Source organism: Aphis gossypii, chromosome 1 (genome assembly GCF_020184175.1).
Source record: "Aphis gossypii isolate Hap1 chromosome 1, ASM2018417v2, whole genome shotgun sequence".
NCBI classification, from domain to species: Eukaryota; Metazoa; Arthropoda; class Insecta; order Hemiptera; family Aphididae; genus Aphis; species Aphis gossypii.
In genome coordinates, this window is record NC_065530.1 from 12,968,840 (window position 1) to 12,987,358 (window position 18,519).

An 18,519-nucleotide genomic window follows, 5' to 3' on the forward strand; every position below is an offset into this window, starting at 1 on the left:
CGATACAAAGTTAAAAGCATAAATGATCAAATAATACTATTTTTATTATTTCTTCAATCATTATTGTGATATTTTTTTTTTGTAACATTTGCTGTATACATACAATATTTTGTTTGTAATTAAATGCAAAATAAGATTAATCCTTTGCTCTAGTCAAATATATATTATATTATTATTTATTATGTTTAAATGCATACTATTAAATTATTTATGAAATAAAGTTTGAAAAAATTAATAAGTTTTGTTGTTGAACTATAAATATTATTCAACCTAAAAAAAAACCTTAATAATTTAAGAAGAAAATATTTTCTTGATTTATAGCTGGTGAAACCAATATCAACTACTGTGTCTTCTATTTGGTAACTTATTTAATATTTTCCTTTCTCTGACCTATAGGCTATTATAATATTATAAATAAAGTTATGTAAATTATTATAATAAATATTATAAATGTGGAATTAAGGGTTGTGGTCGATATGGGTGCTTTTGTTTTAAATATTAAAAGTTTCCTAATTGTAAAATAACATAGCTTCTGTGTTAATATAATTATTATGACAAAATAATTATAGCTGATGATATGTATTTTCTCAAGCATTCATAATATTATATAAGTAGAATTTAATCGTTGAGTTGTCTAAAGTTAAAAATAAAAGTAAAAATTACAAACATCTGGTTAAAATTATACAAATAGCATTTGTGAAATAAAGATATTATATAGATATGTGTACAAGCATAAAAAATTCCTAAATCTTGAAGATAATTCTAATGCCTCGCTAAAAAAAGCAAATATAAAATGTATATATTTCACAAAAAATTAATTTGTCAATCGTCTAATGTCTTGACCCATTATAATATCGTTCACACCTTATGGTTCATTTGTAAAAAAAATATTGTAAATACATAGTTATAACTTTTTGCAATTAATTTATTAATTTTAATTTAAAATGTTTTTCTTTATTATTAATTATTTGTTTTCAATAATATTATACGTCATACTGTTTTTGAAGGTGACGATAGGGGAATTCCGTTGTACCGATTTGGTCACACTGCGCGTTACAATCTTTTATCAACCTGTTTTTTACATTTATTTACAACTTCAGTAACTCGTTTGCGACTTAGCGTAGCGTTCGTGTAACGTGTTGCCATTAATGTATCCTCCAGTAAAGTTTTTTTTTAATTTATAAAGTTCTTTCGATTTAATTGAAAGTCCTATACACATATACACATCGGAAATTATTATTGTATTTAACTGTTTATATTTTATGTGAAAAATGTCGAGTTTTAAGCAAACGCCATTAACCTGCAGCGGGCACACCAGGCCTGTCGTACACTTGGATTTCAGCGACAACACCGACTATGGATATTTCTTAATATCTGCGTGCAAAGGTATGTAGTATATAAATTCCCCTTTGACGCTGTGTATGTATAATTTGCTTATTAATTTGTATGTTGTTGATTCAGATGGAAAACCCATGTTGAGACAAGGAGATACTGGTGATTGGATTGGTACATTTGAAGGCCACAAAGGTGCCGTTTGGGGGGTAGCCTTGAACAAAGAAGCGACAGTAGCTGCAAGTGGTGCTGCAGATTTTGAAGCTAAGGTATGAATACTATTTTTTTAATGAAATAAATAACTAGTTTCAGCCTTGAGTTTAACTTCCTTGTGTGTTATTGTTTATTTGCTTCCTAGATTATTGTACATGTTTGTATATGGACATTGTTTCACTATTCATTTAAATTATAATGATAGTTCTAAACAAAAATCAATTCATTTTTTATTAAAATATGAGTAATTATTCAGATATTAACAATAATTATATTTGTACTTAAATACTATAAATATCATTTTAGTATTAAATAACATATTTGATATGGTTTACTTGGACCAAAAGTTAATATAGACTATACATTGTACAGAATACATTTTTTTCAATATCTACCGTTTCTTTTTATTTTAATTTTAACTTCTCAGTTAATTATTGAATAAAAATGTACCTATATTAATTTTTAAGAAAACTAACTTAAGTTGACTTATAAAAGTATTTCTAAAGCTTATTTACCTAATCCCTACAATTATGTACACACAGATAGTACATTAGTACATATTAATATGTTGATAGTTATAGATAATAATTAATAACTGTGTCTTAAATATACAGTTTAATCACTCATCGCCCAGAACTAATTTAGTATGTAGTGTTGTTAATTATTACCCTACAAAACATTATCTACTAGATAATAACAATAGACAGGATTAAAATATAAAAATACATAGAAAAGCAAAAATTCAAAAAGTTTTTCATTAATATGATTAAGTACTTAAAATTTTTATCATAATTTATAATACTTATTACCTACTTTAATTTAATATTCTTTAGAATTGTCAGAGGAGTTAATTAAAAAAAACATAGATGTTCTTCAGAAAATGAATTAAAAATGTATAAACACAATTATAATTTTCAAATGATATCCTTTATCATTATCACTATTTTTATCAATAACTTATAAAATACATCTCTTGAATTAGTATAAATAAATATAGCCTATAGGTAAAGATTTATAACAACAGTTGGCCGTTGGCTGGAATCCGGACTGCGAATGACAGAAAACTGATCCATCAAATTATCTCAATTAAATTGTTGATTTAATTTATTTTAAAGATTTGACAATACAATTTTTTTGTCTGTACCTTAATTATTTGTTATTTTTAGATTCTAGACTCAAATAGAAATTACTAGGTAATCAACCTATGATTTTATATTATTTTATCCTATAAAATAAAGCAAAAAACATTGATATTGAAATTTATATGGGCTGTAATGACAAAACTTATAAAAACTTCATAGCTTATCAAAGAGTTTATAAAATGTTTTAAAATAATTGAAAATATAAATCAGTTTTCTATTTTTCATATAATATAATTTTAATTATAATTTTTTATTTCAAGTTTTATAATATTTTAGTATTTTTCTAAACTGATAATGAGGAACGATAAAATAAAAAGTAGGTGACAGCATATGGCTTAAGTATAGATAAAATATATATTATAATAAATGTTATAATGAAATTAAAAATTAGATATTTTAAATATTTTTAATGATACATCAAAAAGAGTATGAACAAAAAAAATTTTTATTAGGTATTTATATTTAAAACTTTATTTTCAATATTCTATTACAAAGCATGGTCCTAACTTTTGAGTAAATCTCCTAAAAATTATTATAATTTTATATAACTTATTTTTACCTTGAAAATAGTGACATTATTTTAAAATTTACATAGTATAATAAAAATTTTATTTCATAATAAACTTGATAATAAATAAATTAAAAAAAAAAAAATCTATCGCTTTTAAATTATAAGTATTAGGTATTTATATTTTGGATTTATGAAACTTCTTTATTTATCTACCTAATATATTATGTTTATTTATATTCAAAATGAGTACTCTGATGTAGATTAATTTAACTTTCCCAGTGCAGAATTTATTTAATCCCTAATGGATTCAAAAACTGAACAATTATATTTTTTAAATATACAATTATTTTGAGATTATTTCGCTTTATTTTATAATTTTTCTTTAGTTATTGCTGTATTTGCAATAAGTAGTTTAAATTTTTTTATATTATTACCACAAGTTACTATTATTTTATTAGTACCTACCGAGGTACCTACTTTATTCTTTCATCTTAAAATAGTTAGGTACCTAAATCTGGTTTTTAAAGCACTTAAAGATCATGTTTTTACTCTTTTTATATTATAAAATACTAGGCCAGTGATTCTTTACAGACGTTCTTCTACATGAACTTAGTATAAGTATTCCAACAAAATTTTAAAATCAATGAAAAAAAATTGTTATTTTCATTTTTTTAACATTTTGACTTGCAGATTTCCAAAATATAATGATAAAGTTGTGTATAACAATAACTGTAAATAACTATAAATTAAGTCACCTGTGTATACTGTACCCATAAAATAATTTTAGGTTTTGTTGGTTTATTTTACTAACATATATGCAAACTGTTTTATTTTATGGCTATGTTCCGAGAAAATTTTATAAAATATTAAGTGTAAAGTAGAACCACTACTAGGCATTTATGTCTGTGCTGAACAAATAAAAAATTCAATGAAAAAGAACCCTATTAATTTTTTTTAGAAAACATCTTTTTCTGTTTAACTGTTAAATACTTAAAAAAAAAAACATGTATCTTTATAAAAACTAAGAATTTTTGACCTTACTTTCTAAATTTTCTAAAAAATAAAATAAAAATGTTGTATGTTACTGATCAAAACCAGCAGTATACTAGGAATCAATTAAAATTTGTTTTTCCATTATCCAGCATTATTATAGTGTTGCCATATTTTATATTATGATTAATTAAAAAAAAAAGTAATATGAAAGAAGACTAGTCAATATACTAAGATATATTATGCTCTAATTTCATCAGTGATTTTAAGTTTGGAAAAAAAAATTTAAAAAATATATTGAAAATGCAATCATCTATTTAAAAGTAACACTAACAAAATTGATTTAGCTTCTAAAATAGTGACTATTCCATTTGTTTCTAAATTATAAAACACCTAGTGATAATTTTATAAATATTGCTAAATTTTATGTAAATTTTATTTTATTTTTATTGTGTATTTTACTATTTTTTATTAGATAATATAAATTGTAGTTCTAGTAATAATAATAACTAAAGCTGTACATTTTCAATTAACGTGAAATTTTTGAATTTTTTTTTTCAAATAAATTTTGCAATTATTTATTTATTTTTTAATTAATAGATAGTAGAGTATTTGTTAACTTTATATTTATGATATTAGTTTTGACAAAAAACCTATCAACCTATTTATAAAATAAAAAAATGTATTTCTTTAAAGTGTTAAAATTTAAAAAAAAAATTAGAATCTAGGATTAATGAAACCTTAATTGCTTATATGAATTGTTACTACAATTTTCATTCTTGTATCACATACATACATACATACATACATACATACATACATAATACCTTATATATATTATATAGTATATTTTTTGTATATTTATTACAGGAAGTTAAAAACTAAATACTAGAATTTTAAATAAATTTTGGAATTTACTTAAACCATCCGAAAATGTATATAGTTCTCTTTTTCCTATAGTTGGTGTACTTAAAATATATCTTATTGAAGTTTGAAACGTGACTACAACCTATACCTACCATTACCTAACTTGTGTACAAAATTTAAAAAACATGCAAATTTTCAAGCTTATAGCTCTAATAATAACGGATTAATACTAAACTACATACATTTTGCATTATTTTTAACAATTAAATTATTAATTAAAAACAACAAAATCTAATTTGAAAATTCGGTTTTTGTGAAATAATCATTTGAACATTGGTTATATATTTCCAGAGAACATCAGTTTATAATTATAATTATAAATAATAAGAAATATTTAAATTACCTACCTAATATTATTGATTCAGTGCTGTACTGGTTGAAAATTTTGTATATCTTGATTTCCAGATCTTCAGTAAAAAGGATTATGTTCTTTATAGCTTACTAATTGACAGTATTAATTTTATTTTTTTAAGCAGAAATAAATATTTTGTAGTTATTAATGTATTTTTCTTATTGAATTTCAGTTCATGCTGATATCTAGATTTTATGTTTCGTTTTTATTTTTGTGAATGGGGGAGGGAGGATATAAATTTAATTTTAAAGTATAAAAATTCTTAACTTGAATAATTTTGTACTTGTGGTTTAGTTAGTATCATATTTATTCCAATTCATTGTTATTTTTATTTTAACACTTTTGAATAAAATATGGATTTTTTGATATGAAGTCATAATTTAGTTAAAATAATGTTTTTACAGTATTTCGTTTACTATCTATATTAAAATCGATTAAAATATAGTATTTTGTCGTGTTTTTTATTACTTACATTAAAACTTATTAAAAACATTTGAGTTGAAATAATTTAAAAATATAAAAAACTACAATTTTTAACCATATATTTAAATAAATTGTTATTAAATTCCTACCTAAACTAGTATTATGGATAAAGTTTCCCCGATGTAAAAATGTTGAATTGCATGTTTTCCATGTTTTAATCTTCTAATCTTAAATATCATAATTAATAAATTTATTGTAAGTACCTATTTTGTTATATATTTACATTTTATATATCATCTAACCCATGTTGTTGTTTTATAATGTTTTATACACAAACATTATGTGTTAATACATCATAAAAATATGTTGGTAATGCATTTAAAAAAATATGCTTACATTTTTTGATTTATATTGCTAAATATTAATTTTATTGTTTGATTAGAAAAAAAAATATTTATAATAAATTCTTTAATAGCCACTAAATTAAATAAGTTTTTGTTTTTAAAAAAGTAGTAATAAATAGTTTTTTATAGGTATTATCATTGATTATAAGTACTTATATATTAAATTTTAATTATAATTAACAATTATACATAGGTACCTAATCAACAGTAAATTAAATATAATATATAATATAATATAATATATATGCCTATAAATGAAAATTATAATAATAATCTTAGATGTGATTATAATATATTATCTAAAAATTAAAGCATAAATAATATTAGTTTTGCTTTACATCATTATGATTTTATATTAGTAGTCTGTTCATGCAAAGAATTTCATATTCATCAAGGATAAATGTCTGTAGAACAGGATATAATTTTGTTTATTTTAATAACATAGATACAATACTTTTATTATTTTATGACTTAAATAATTTATATAACAGTAAACAACTAATAATAAATTCAGGTTTATAATAAATAAATTTTAAACCTTGATTTTATTTTATTATGAAATTACATAATTTTTACAATGAAAGAATAAATTATTTAATAATTTTTAAATAGATTACTTGATATAATGTTTATATTTGCACTAAATGCATACATGAACTAAAAAAATATTTTGAAATAATATTTAAATGCCGTAAGGAAAAAATTATCTTTATACCAGGGTGGTTCAACCTTTTGTTACTGATAGTTCAATTTACACATTTATATTTATATATAAGCAGTTAGCACTAAAGGCCACCAAAAGAAAAAAAATATTATTCATATTTTATTTTATTACAATCATATTATTCAATATACTAGAATATATTACATATATAAATATATAATGACGTTGATTAAAAGGTTACTTTGATATATTTAGAATTTGGAATTTAGATAACTTATGAGTTAATTGGCATTGTTTTATAGAGTCAATATTTACTGCACATATCTTTTGGATGATGGAAGGGTTTTGAGAGTTGTGAATTAAATGTGATTGAAACCTGATCTAAATCAACTATTTTTTTTCTTTTTTGATCAAATTCAATTTTAAAAATCTAAATTTACACTTTAAAAGAACAGTTTATCTAGTTTTAAAATTATAACTAGGCCTAACAAAACTATACAGAAATCAAAGAAAAGAAAAATAATTGCTTTCCTTAGGGTAAGATTATTATTATATTGTCTGTTTTTAGACTTTCAAATTATTCAGTTTATTACATGGATAAAAAGTGTAGAAATTTGTATTCATTCAAATTATTTTTTTATAAATTTGTAATTTTTTTATTCAATTTAATGCATTAAAAATGGAAATTTTTATTTGATAATCATATTCTGGTATACTATTTACATCTGATTTCCAAATGAATTGAAAATAATATCAATTTATCTTTTATATTTTTATAGTTAGGGTTTACAAAAGAAATGTATACATTATTGTCTATATCTTTGATGCATAATCTTCAGTTATAAACTTAAAATGCAAATATCTAAAGTATAGTATGTTATACAAGACGGATTAAGTTATTGCAATAAAAACACATTAGATTATTTATTTATAACGACAGAATAATGAGCCCCACTGAGTATACTCTTGTGGGAGCTCGTGAAGACTTATTTAATAAATGTTTTTCAGTTTCTTAATATTAATATAATAATCATACAATTAAAATAATATAGCATTTAAACATTAATATTAAATGTTAAAAACCTAAATCTAAATGAATCTTAAAAACAACATTTTTAAAATATAATTTAAAAAAATTTATCTACAAAATATATAAAAATAAGTTATAAATATTATTAGGTAGTAAATTTTAATATTATTTAAATTACATATTTTGTTTGAAAATCAGTGATATGTCCAGTAACCAAACATAACTAATTCAAGTACAAAATTATTCTCTTTTAAACTTATGTACTATATAAACTACATTCATGAAAATTACTTGAAAAATATTATTTTTTTTTTTATATCCATGAATAATTATTGCAATCTATTATCATTTATATATAATTTTTTAATCATTAATTTCATATCTATATTCTTAAAATAGTATAATATTACTAATATATATTATAATTTATTAAAAGTAACCAACAATTTTAATTATACAATTGTGTAAGTTATTCCCAAGTTATAAGTTATAACTAATAACTTTTAAATACATGCTATAAAAATTAAGTATGCTCACATTGGTTATTAAATTTGTTTTGTTCAAAAAAAGAAATTGTTTAATATAATTTGTTTATTTATTAATTAATATAGGTATTTTACATTTTCAGATTTGGGATGCAAAAACTGGTGGTGAAGTACAATCTTTTCAACATAAACACATTGTAAAAAGTGTAAATTTCTCAAGAGACAGTGTTTTTCTTGCAACTGGCTCCAATGAAAAATTGCTCAGAATATTTGATCTCAACAAATCAGCTGGTTAGTATTCTATATAGGAAATGTTATATGTTTTAATGGACATTATTTATTAGAGCGAAATTAATTATATATGGGCATATGAGTTTTAGTGACAATATTATACCTTTGTTATTTTTTTTCCAATATAGTACTATCCAGTCTTATCAGGAACTGTTTTCTCATGCATTTAAACAACACTATTATCTGTAAACGTGATTTTTATTCAAGGCCCTCCACTTCTAATGTTTGTAACAGTAGCTCAAGCCAATAAACTTTACATGGTCGATCTGTCACTGGCCTATTGGCCTTGGATTATTTTATAACAGCGAACTGTTTTCATATCCCACCCCAACCTAAATATAATAGTATAATAGTATTATGAGAATATAAGTAATTAGACAGGGTTGGAGGGAAGTAATTGTTGTATTTTTTTCCCCTAAGGCTTTTATTTATTACATTTTGAAAAATAAATTATTTTTTATTCCAATACACATTTGTTTATAAAAAAAAAATTTTTTTTTACATAGATTAGGCAGTCATATCATGTTACATTTGAAAGTTATTGTTAACAATTTTGATGCTCCATTCTGTACAGAATAATATTTTCTATTATATATTTGGTTTTTAACTATTGACTTGCATTTTTAAATATTATTGGAGTATGACATTTTTGTATTCAGTTTTAAAATGTGGGTGTGGACAAAATGGTACAGTTTTAAGTTGTATTATGATAATATACTATAAGTTATACAAAAAAATTATGAAAAATCTTGTATTCAATAAAAGCCATTTATTTTACCGTGTAACGCTATTTCTCAAATAGTGTAAAATGTAAATGTCTATAATTATACAAATTTTGACAATGTTAGGTACTAGAAAATAGAAATAGATTGAATTTTCACCCTTTAATAAATAATATAAATAAATAGCTGATTCCTTTAACAATTATTTATTTTTTATATTAATATTTTTATTTTTTATTTATTAATTATAATTAATTTAAACCTTTTTTATAATTTTGAAATATAATAATTATTATCTCAACCTAGATACATTAGCAGATCGTAGACCTTAAATTTTTGACAAAATTATTAAATGGATAAATTAATTCACCTTATGTACTGACTTGAATTCCTTTCAACGTTTCTTCACACTTTACCTGACATCATGTTGTTTTTAATCTACGAACTTCCTTGACTGAGTATAGTTTAAATGAACAACTTCATTGTTGTTTATCTATAACCAATTCTGACTCTTCCTTTTTTATTTCGTATAACAATTAATTATCCAATTAAGATTATTTTACACCTTAATAACTATTTTATTTTTGTTGTATTTGTGATAAATTGTTAATTTGGCACATTATTAAAAATGAAATAAATTAAATTTGTTTTAACTAACTTGGGCATAAAAATTTTACTCAATACTTTATATATATATATATATATTTTTTTTTTTATCAACATTTAACAAATAGTTAATTATAGTTCAACACTTAAAGATTATAGCATACATAAATGAGAATATTCATAATAGTTCCTAAATACAATAATAATAAAATAATTTTAAAATAATCTATATTTTTATAATACAAATAAAAGGCCAATTAAAATTTATAGGAAAGAATACCATAATCTAATTCAGTACATTCCATTATTATAATAATAAAATATAATGAAATAGAAATAATAGTACTGTGGGATATAAGCTTTGTAGTACCATAGTAAGGAGGTAAATGTAATAAATTTATGCAATTAAGTCTAATATTTTAAATTTTAAATGCATTTTCTTAGATTTTATAATCATTTTTAAGGTTTTATAATAAATTTAATTTTCTAACAACTATACATATTTAAATAAGTAATAACATCCCATAGATATATAATTTTTATAAATTTTTGTATATGATATATTGTATTGCAACACAAATTATTTAGTTGACTGTATTATTTAATTGTTTCATACAGAGGCTGTTACTACATTCAACGGACATACATCTGGTATAAAACACGTCATGTTCTTTCAAAATGATAGAAGAATAATTTCATGTGCTGATGACAAGACAGTTAGAATTTGGGACCCCTTGTCTGGACAAGTATGTTAAAAAGCTTTTAAGGTGCTTTACTTATTTATTTGTTTTTTTTGTTAAAATATCTATTTGTTATTTTATTTAGGAAATTCACAAGATGGAATTCAGTGCTATACCAACGAGTTTGGAAGTGTCCAGAGACGAATCTATTGTGACAATTGCCCATGGAAATTGCGTCAGTTTTTGGAATGCTGAAAGGTAATAATATTATTCCAGTATTTATAGTTTAAATATAGTTGAGTTTTATTAAGCTTATTAAATATTTGTGATCATTGATAGTTTATCAAAAGTCAATGAAGTCACTGTACCAACACTCGTGAACACAGCATCATTGCACAGGGACAAGACTATGTTTGTATGCGGGGGGGAAGACCTTAAGATGTATAAATTTGATTATACCACCGGAAAAGAAATTGGTAAGGGTGATAATTTTGAATGCTAACTGAGTATGTAAACATATGTATAATTATTTTTATTTTCAGAATCTTTCAAAGGTCATTTTGGACCTGTACACTGTGTCCGTTTCTCACCTGATGGTGAGTTATATGCTTCTGGTTCTGAAGATGGAACTCTACGTCTGTGGCAAACAACCATTGGAAAGACATATGGCTTATGGAAGTGTGTAGATAAAGTTGGCTCTCCACAAGATTTACACCAACAAGAAATAACAGCCATCTAATGTCATAAATCAAATGCAGCATACTTTTCATCCAAAGCCAAATTATTTATGTTATTGAAAATGTAATTTTCGTTTATATAAATCACTTATTGAATGACCAAAACATTACCAGTTAAAGAAAAATATTTATCATTCTAAAATCTAATGAATTAATATTTTCAAATCAATAGCTGTTGATTTTATTTTCAACTTTTAATAATTTTAAAAAGAATCATATACTTGGTAAAACATGATAATATTACTTATCAATTGTGTACCCTTATATGAAATTTTTTTCTCATTATGAATTAAACATACCACAAGATTTAATTTTTTTCATTCACACATTCACGTGCTGAAATTTAAAATTAATAAATCTTTTACCTTTTTGACATTAAAACATGACATATTAGAATACTTTGTGTTTCCAATTGCAGTGTTAATGTCATATTATGTAAAGAAAATACTAAGTTAAAAAAAAAATCAACTAAAAGCAAAGCTGATTTCATTATCAATTTACTGTGGGATACGAAAATGTTTATAATTATATTTATTTCCAAACAAATTGTTTTAAATTGTAATTATTGTGAAATATTGTTATTTACTTACTATTGCTTGGAACAAGACTGTATCTACTGTGTTCCAATGTATGGATACAGATTATGTCTAATATGCGGTTTAAGTTATTTTCCAAGTAACTAAAATGTTTTTACAACTTGATAATAATTTTTTTATTTATTAATATATTTATTTATACCGCAAGACTTAAGATCTTAATATTATGAGAAAGGACTTTGAAATAAACAATTTATTTATGTTTTTCAAAATTGTATTTTATTATCTAGTACATAAATTCTGTGTTTTTTTTTTCAGTAATCATATTATTCTATTATTTTACATTATCCACTTCACAATCCAATAGTTTCTTTTACCTAAAATTAGTAAAATAGATTAAACATTAATTCATTAATTCTGAAATAATTTTTTTGATAATGTAAAAAATCAATAAGGTAAAACATGATATTGTTAAATACTAAATAAGTTAAAAATTTAATTTTTTTGATGAGAAATTATAGATTTTGAACATAATATACTAAAATCTTAATCATAGAAAAATTTTTTTTTTTGTATTTTGTATTATATATTACTGTTTTACCACTTGATTTCTAAAACATAAATCATGACAAATTTAAGATCATATTTTATAAATATTTTTACTAACCAACTCTTACTAAAGAAATATTATTAGGTAAAATGTGTATAGACAAAGTAACAATTTCATCTATATTGGTTATTCTCTGATGGTTAATATAAAATCCACCGGCTGCAATTATTCGATATGCATCCCCTGAAAAATAAAAAACATAATAAATTATAATCATTTATTTTCTATTAATTTAGAATATTACTCTCGGTTAAAAAGCATTTTGCCTTCATTGCCATATTCAGTACAGTTATGCCAGGTTCAAGCATTAATTCAACCACGGTTGCACCATTAAATATTTTTAAGACATCATTAACACTTAATGTACTAAGGGTTTCAATGCTCTTATCATATAATGCTGAAGTTGCTACCAATGCTTCTTGAAGACCCGTTTCTAAAACACACAGACATCAATCAACAAAAGTTAATAATGCGTAAAGTATAATTTTTACCTCCATGCACTAATGTGGTAACTTGACGTGCCAATGTTTCATGAGGAATTCGTTTATCGGGAGTTGCCTGTAATACAATTTTTAAAAAGTGATAATTGTTTTTGATATTTTATTATTATTTACTTTATGTTTTCTCATCAGTTCAGCTATTTCAGGTAATGAAAGGAATGTAAACATTTTTAACAGTTTCTCTACATCGGCATCTACTGTGCGTATCATAAACTGGTATAGTTCAAAAGGTGAAGTTCGATCTGAGTTTAGCCATACAGCATTATGAGCTGATTTACCATACTTGTCCCCAGAGTCAGTAGTTATTAGGGGTACTGTAAGCCCTGCAAATAAAATATATTTATATTAACGCATTACATAGTTTAGCTTTAGGTTGGTTCAGAGCTAGAAGATTGGTAACTTGTATGTATATTTTCACCGTGCATTAAATCATTAAATGTTAGACGACATATTAATATTAATATTTTATTTTTACTTAAGAAAACAAAAACATTTTAAAAAACACTTAAATACAACAGTATAAAAATTGATTATTTAATGGTTAGATAATAAATCAAAAAAAAAAAACACAACAATGGATATAATTTATAACTAATTAAAAACAATAAATTATACTATACCATAAACTTTGGCATTTTTCTGTCGACTAATTAGTTCTTGACCAGACATAATGTTACCCATTTGATCATTTCCTCCTATCTAAAATTAAATAAAAACATTTCATACAATTTTAAAATGTTTATATCGTCACACTTACTTGAAATAAACATTTGTGTTCATTAAACAAATGTAGCCAATCATAAGCTTGAAAAGCCTGGTAAGTGAACTCTGTAAAACTCATCCCACTACCAGATAAACGAGTCTTAACACTATCCCTGGACAACATTGTACCCATTCTGAAATGTCGACCAATATTGTTCATGAAGTCAATGACACCAATCCCTTCATACCATTCCATGTTATTAACTATTCTAAAAACACCAAATTATTAGTTATTAAATTATTTTAAATGTAAACATTTTTATTATTTCATGATTGTTTTCAATAAAATATCTAATATATTATATCACTTAAATTATGCACACATAAAACTATTAATTTAAAATTTTTGTATTATCGAATAATCAAGCCAAATCAATAAGAATACCTCAAAATGCTCACATTGGTTCTGGTAGAGGATCTTTTTGTTTCCAAAAGTATTTGGCATGGTTGTCAAATATGGATTGTAAACTACGGGAAATGCCTTTAACGTTATGTGATAACATTTGTGAAGACTGTTTTTCTCGATCTTTTGATTTACCACTTGGATCACCTATTTGGGCTGTAGCACCACCAATCTACAAATTAAAATACGACTGTGAACAATTTAAAAGACCACTTACAAACAAAATAATTTATGACTGACCAATGCGATAACTTTATGATTGGCTCGCTGCCAATGCAATAGGTTTATAATGACAAGTAAATTTCCTATATGTAAACTGTCCGCTGTCGGGTCAAATCCGGCATAAACACATTGGTTTCTCTTTGTCAATAAATCGATTATTTCATTGCTAGAATATAACAATAAGAATACAATAGTTCTGCTAAGACAAAATTCAATATAAATGATTACATGTTTCATTTGATTTTTACCTAGAATTCTCAGGAAACATGTTTTGTAAGATTTGTCGTTCATATAATTTTAACACGTTCCTGTTTGAGTAGAATCGCTGGATACGATGATGGTTGTAAAAAAAATCATATGTGCGGCCGACGGCATCCACTAACCGACGCTTGGACAACAGACAACGGCACATTTTTTGAAATAATTTAAAACAAAACAATAGATTTATCAAACGTTGGTAGATGGATTTCTTAAACACGCCGGATTTGGAAATCGTAGTAACTTTATAATATTAATCGTACCAATGTACCGAACTACCTAATTAAACAGTAGGTGAATGAAAAGGATTAAAATTTGAAATAAATGTAATATTCATAACTCAAAATCATTATTATTTATTATCATTAATATAATAATATAGATTATAGTATCTATAGTCGTGCCGACAGGCCTTAGAACCTAACCTAACCAAGTATATGATCTAAGCCAGTGGCCTTCAACCAAGTGTGTCGCAAATCCATTTTTTGAGTCACAATAAGTTTTTTTTTTTTAAATAAAAATTAAATTTTAGTAATTTTAGGTTTTGTACGATGCTTACGTGGGTCACGGAAAATATAGGCCTAAAAAAGTGGGTCACGAGTCCAAAAATGTTTGAAGAAGACTGATCTAAGCGACAGGCAATATAACGTATAGAAATTAAAAATGTAGAAATAATAATGTGATGACGTTTTACGACTAATTCAATTTCATAATAGGTAGTTGCATAATGATTTTTTTTTTTTATAGACACAATTATGATCAAACAAATTTCAAATTTCAAACATCAAATATAATGACAATTAAAAGGTGTTAAAATAAAATTAATTTAGATATGATCACACGATACTTTAAAGTTAAGTTCTAAGCTTTAAATGATAGTAATTACCTAGTAGTTTGGGGCATTTGGTTAAAGGGTCGTATTTGGTATAACAATATCTTAGGGACCTATTTTTCATTTTTGCGGGGGGCCCAAATTTTTTTGTTACGCCACTGCTTATAGATGATAAAAACAATTTTTTTCTCGCATTATTATCATTATTCTTACACCCGGAAAATATATTATATAATAATATTATAATGTCGTTAAATGAATAACAATAATAATTATTATTAAACAACAACATTGGGCATGGCATTCTGTGGGTTTTCGCATCATACAGCCAATCAGCGCGCTGAAGACTTATTATACTGCATTTCTATTGGTTATTATTATTATTATTGGATACGTTGACCCATCTTAACTACTCGAGTCTCAAGATTAAGTACGCCAGTCGTACTGTCGTAGTTAGAACGCAGTGATCTCTACTTCAAACCCCGCAGGACCGGTCAAAGCACTGAACCGTTGTCACATCTCATAGACGTCGACAATAATAATTGATTCATCGTCGGACGTCTATTCTGTTTACACATAATTCTGAGATGGGCCGTGGACGATTGCTTCACTAAGGTACCCTTTAAACAATTATTTTAATTTATAAAAAATTTATAATATCTTTTATATAAAAGCAAGTCCCGATTTTTTGTCACGCATACAAATCCACACCCATTCAACGCATCGTCTCCAAATTTTTTACTGTTATACGTATAATACCTGACAGTTTACTGGAGGTTTTAGTACCACTTTTGTTAAAGAACATGTCCAATATTTTGACATTTTCAAATTTTTACAGAAATATCTAACACACTAACAAATTTGAATTTTGAATAAATAATTATATACACATACATATTATATATATATAATATATATAGGTACATATTACATATGGGCAGGACCCGTTTCGCCCAAAAATGACCCTCACCGTTTCGCCTGGGTACCCGTTTCACCAAAATTTTGTTTTTATATGATCCCGTTTCGCCCAGAGTAGTTTAGATCGATTTAAAATTAAGTTGGTAATTATTATAATATTTGAGTAGCATTTAGCGTTATCCAAAAAAACACCACGAAGAGGCGATACTCTTTGTTTTCCAAAATTTTTTTTTCACAAAAGTGGTACATTTAACAAATTTAAAATTTAGTCCACAATATTTATTTAATATTTTAATATTCATTAAAAAATCAAATTTACCTTATTATAAAAATGTATACATATATAATAATCGATTTCAATCGTTTAAAACATATTTATTAATACCTACACTTTATAGTTTATTTTTTTAATTATAACAATGTTATTATTATATATTTTTGTCCCACCTGGGCGTTTACACCAAATAAAGAAATAAATAACACATGCTTTTAATGAATTCATAGCGAATAATTACTGCGATATCTCGTTATTTATTTCTGATTGCGTGTACTAGCCTTTAAATTATACTTGCATCTTTTGATGTCTGGTATTTCAACGCCTTTATGTATATATCTGTTTGGACTAAATTTCTCAAAATTTCCCTTTATAGATGTTGATCGATTTCAATTCGATAACGACTGGATTTCTTATGTGTTATCTGCTATCGATTTTACATATTATTTATAAACGATATTTATTTTGACTTAATTTTTTTAAATCAATTACCCGTAATTTTATTACTATAGGTTTTATAACGTTCCCTAAAATAGTAAAACATAATATTTGACTGAACTATTGCCAACTTAATTTCAAATTGATCTAAGCTATTCTGAGCGAAACGGGAATCATATAAAAACAAAATTTTGGTGAAACGGGTACCCAGGAAAAACGGTGAGGGTCATTTTTGGGCGAAACGGGTCCTGCAGCCCATATGTAATATGTATATAATTATTTATTCATAATTCAAATTTTTTTTTTGGAATTTGCACGAAACGAGTACTCGGGCGAAACGGGCTACGCCCTTACATATACATCGAAATTTAAGTTTTACAGGATATTCAAAACTTATTTTGTGTAACTTATTATTAGGGCTGGAATTTTGATGCAAAGGCATCTTTTTTTTTGGTGTTTTGATTATTTAAAGTATTTTTTTTTTTGCATTTTTGACAAAATTAACATTAAATGCATTTTTTGACGATTTTAGTGCATTTTTTTTTAGTTCTTAGAGCATTTTTCACAATTTGTTCTTACAAATGAACCAAAATTCTTGTGATTAATAAGAGATTTCGATAAATCGAAAAAGGTTCGAATAATAAATTATTTAATAGCATGACAAGGTATCGTCGATAATAATTATATCATATAGCTAGACCTCAATAAGTATTACTGAATTCAGTAGTAATCAGTTAGTTCGTCCAGAACTAAACAAGTAACAAATACTATAGCAACAATGCCATAAAAATAAAATATTAAGTTTTTTTCTAATTTTTAAGTTATTGTAAATATAATTTAAATGCATTTGTATAATGCATTTTTTGAGATTTTTTAGGGCATTAAAATCCCAGTCCTTCTTATTATGTTCCCTTTTAAACATAAATAAGATAAAGATACTGCTACTGTAGAAATACGTAGATATGTTTCGTTTTTTAGACTTTTAAACCTTAATGGGCATAGAGTAAAAAAAATTGGGAAACACTGTTTTAAATGATTAAATTTAAGTTTATAATATTCTCTTAGTAAATACGACGTTTATGATTTTTAGTTTAATATTAAAATTTTACTTTGTTTTAATAATAATAATGCACTACAGAGTCGTTAAAACTTTATAACTATACTCTGCTAATAATAGGCTATGTAATTATAGTGTCTAACCATATTAGTGGTTAGAACCTATGAATCTGGTGCTTTTGCCTTACACGAAATTTCATT

The 18,519-nt window shown here is 24.3% G+C and overlaps 2 protein-coding genes across 2 annotated transcripts; one reads left to right on the forward strand and one right to left on the reverse strand.

Annotated features, from left to right (window-relative positions):
• Positions 1-1,087: 1,087 nt before the first annotated feature.
• Positions 1,088-12,317, forward strand: LOC114132824 (serine-threonine kinase receptor-associated protein). The gene is made up of 7 exons (XM_027998408.2): positions 1,088-1,386; positions 1,462-1,601; positions 8,617-8,764; positions 10,711-10,838; positions 10,918-11,030; positions 11,112-11,248; positions 11,315-12,317. The coding sequence occupies exons 1-7, from the start codon at positions 1,272-1,274 to the stop codon at positions 11,509-11,511; spliced, it is 978 nt and encodes a 325-aa protein (XP_027854209.1). The 5' UTR covers positions 1,088-1,271; the 3' UTR covers positions 11,512-12,317.
• Positions 11,907-15,168, reverse strand: LOC114132823 (tyrosine--tRNA ligase, mitochondrial). Its single transcript, XM_027998407.2, has 10 exons — positions 14,791-15,168; positions 14,561-14,708; positions 14,317-14,492; positions 13,913-14,126; positions 13,776-13,854; positions 13,270-13,478; positions 13,147-13,213; positions 12,900-13,088; positions 12,713-12,838; positions 11,907-12,422 (listed from the first exon to the last, which is right to left on the reverse strand). The coding sequence occupies exons 1-10, from the start codon at positions 14,952-14,954 to the stop codon at positions 12,385-12,387; spliced, it is 1,410 nt and encodes a 469-aa protein (XP_027854208.2). The 5' UTR covers positions 14,955-15,168; the 3' UTR covers positions 11,907-12,384.
• Positions 15,169-18,519: the final 3,351 nt, after the last annotated feature.

Excerpts from the sequence above, each read along its gene's own strand:
- LOC114132824 (XM_027998408.2), top strand. The coding sequence starts at position 1,272 with ATGTCGAGTTTTAAGCAAACGCCATTAACCTGCAGCGGGCACACCAGG. Across the intron at positions 1,387-1,461 it reads CTTAATATCTGCGTGCAAAG|ATGGAAAACCCATGTTGAGA; the intron begins GTATGTAGTATA and ends TTGTTGATTCAG. Across the intron at positions 8,765-10,710 it reads TGATCTCAACAAATCAGCTG|AGGCTGTTACTACATTCAAC; the intron begins GTTAGTATTCTA and ends TGTTTCATACAG.
- LOC114132823 (XM_027998407.2), bottom strand. The coding sequence starts at position 14,954 with ATGTGCCGTTGTCTGTTGTCCAAGCGTCGGTTAGTGGATGCCGTCGGC. Across the intron at positions 14,493-14,560 it reads ATCATAAAGTTATCGCATTG|ATTGGTGGTGCTACAGCCCA; the intron begins GTCAGTCATAAA and ends TTTAATTTGTAG. Across the intron at positions 13,479-13,775 it reads GAAAAATGCCAAAGTTTATG|GGCTTACAGTACCCCTAATA; the intron begins GTATAGTATAAT and ends TTTTATTTGCAG.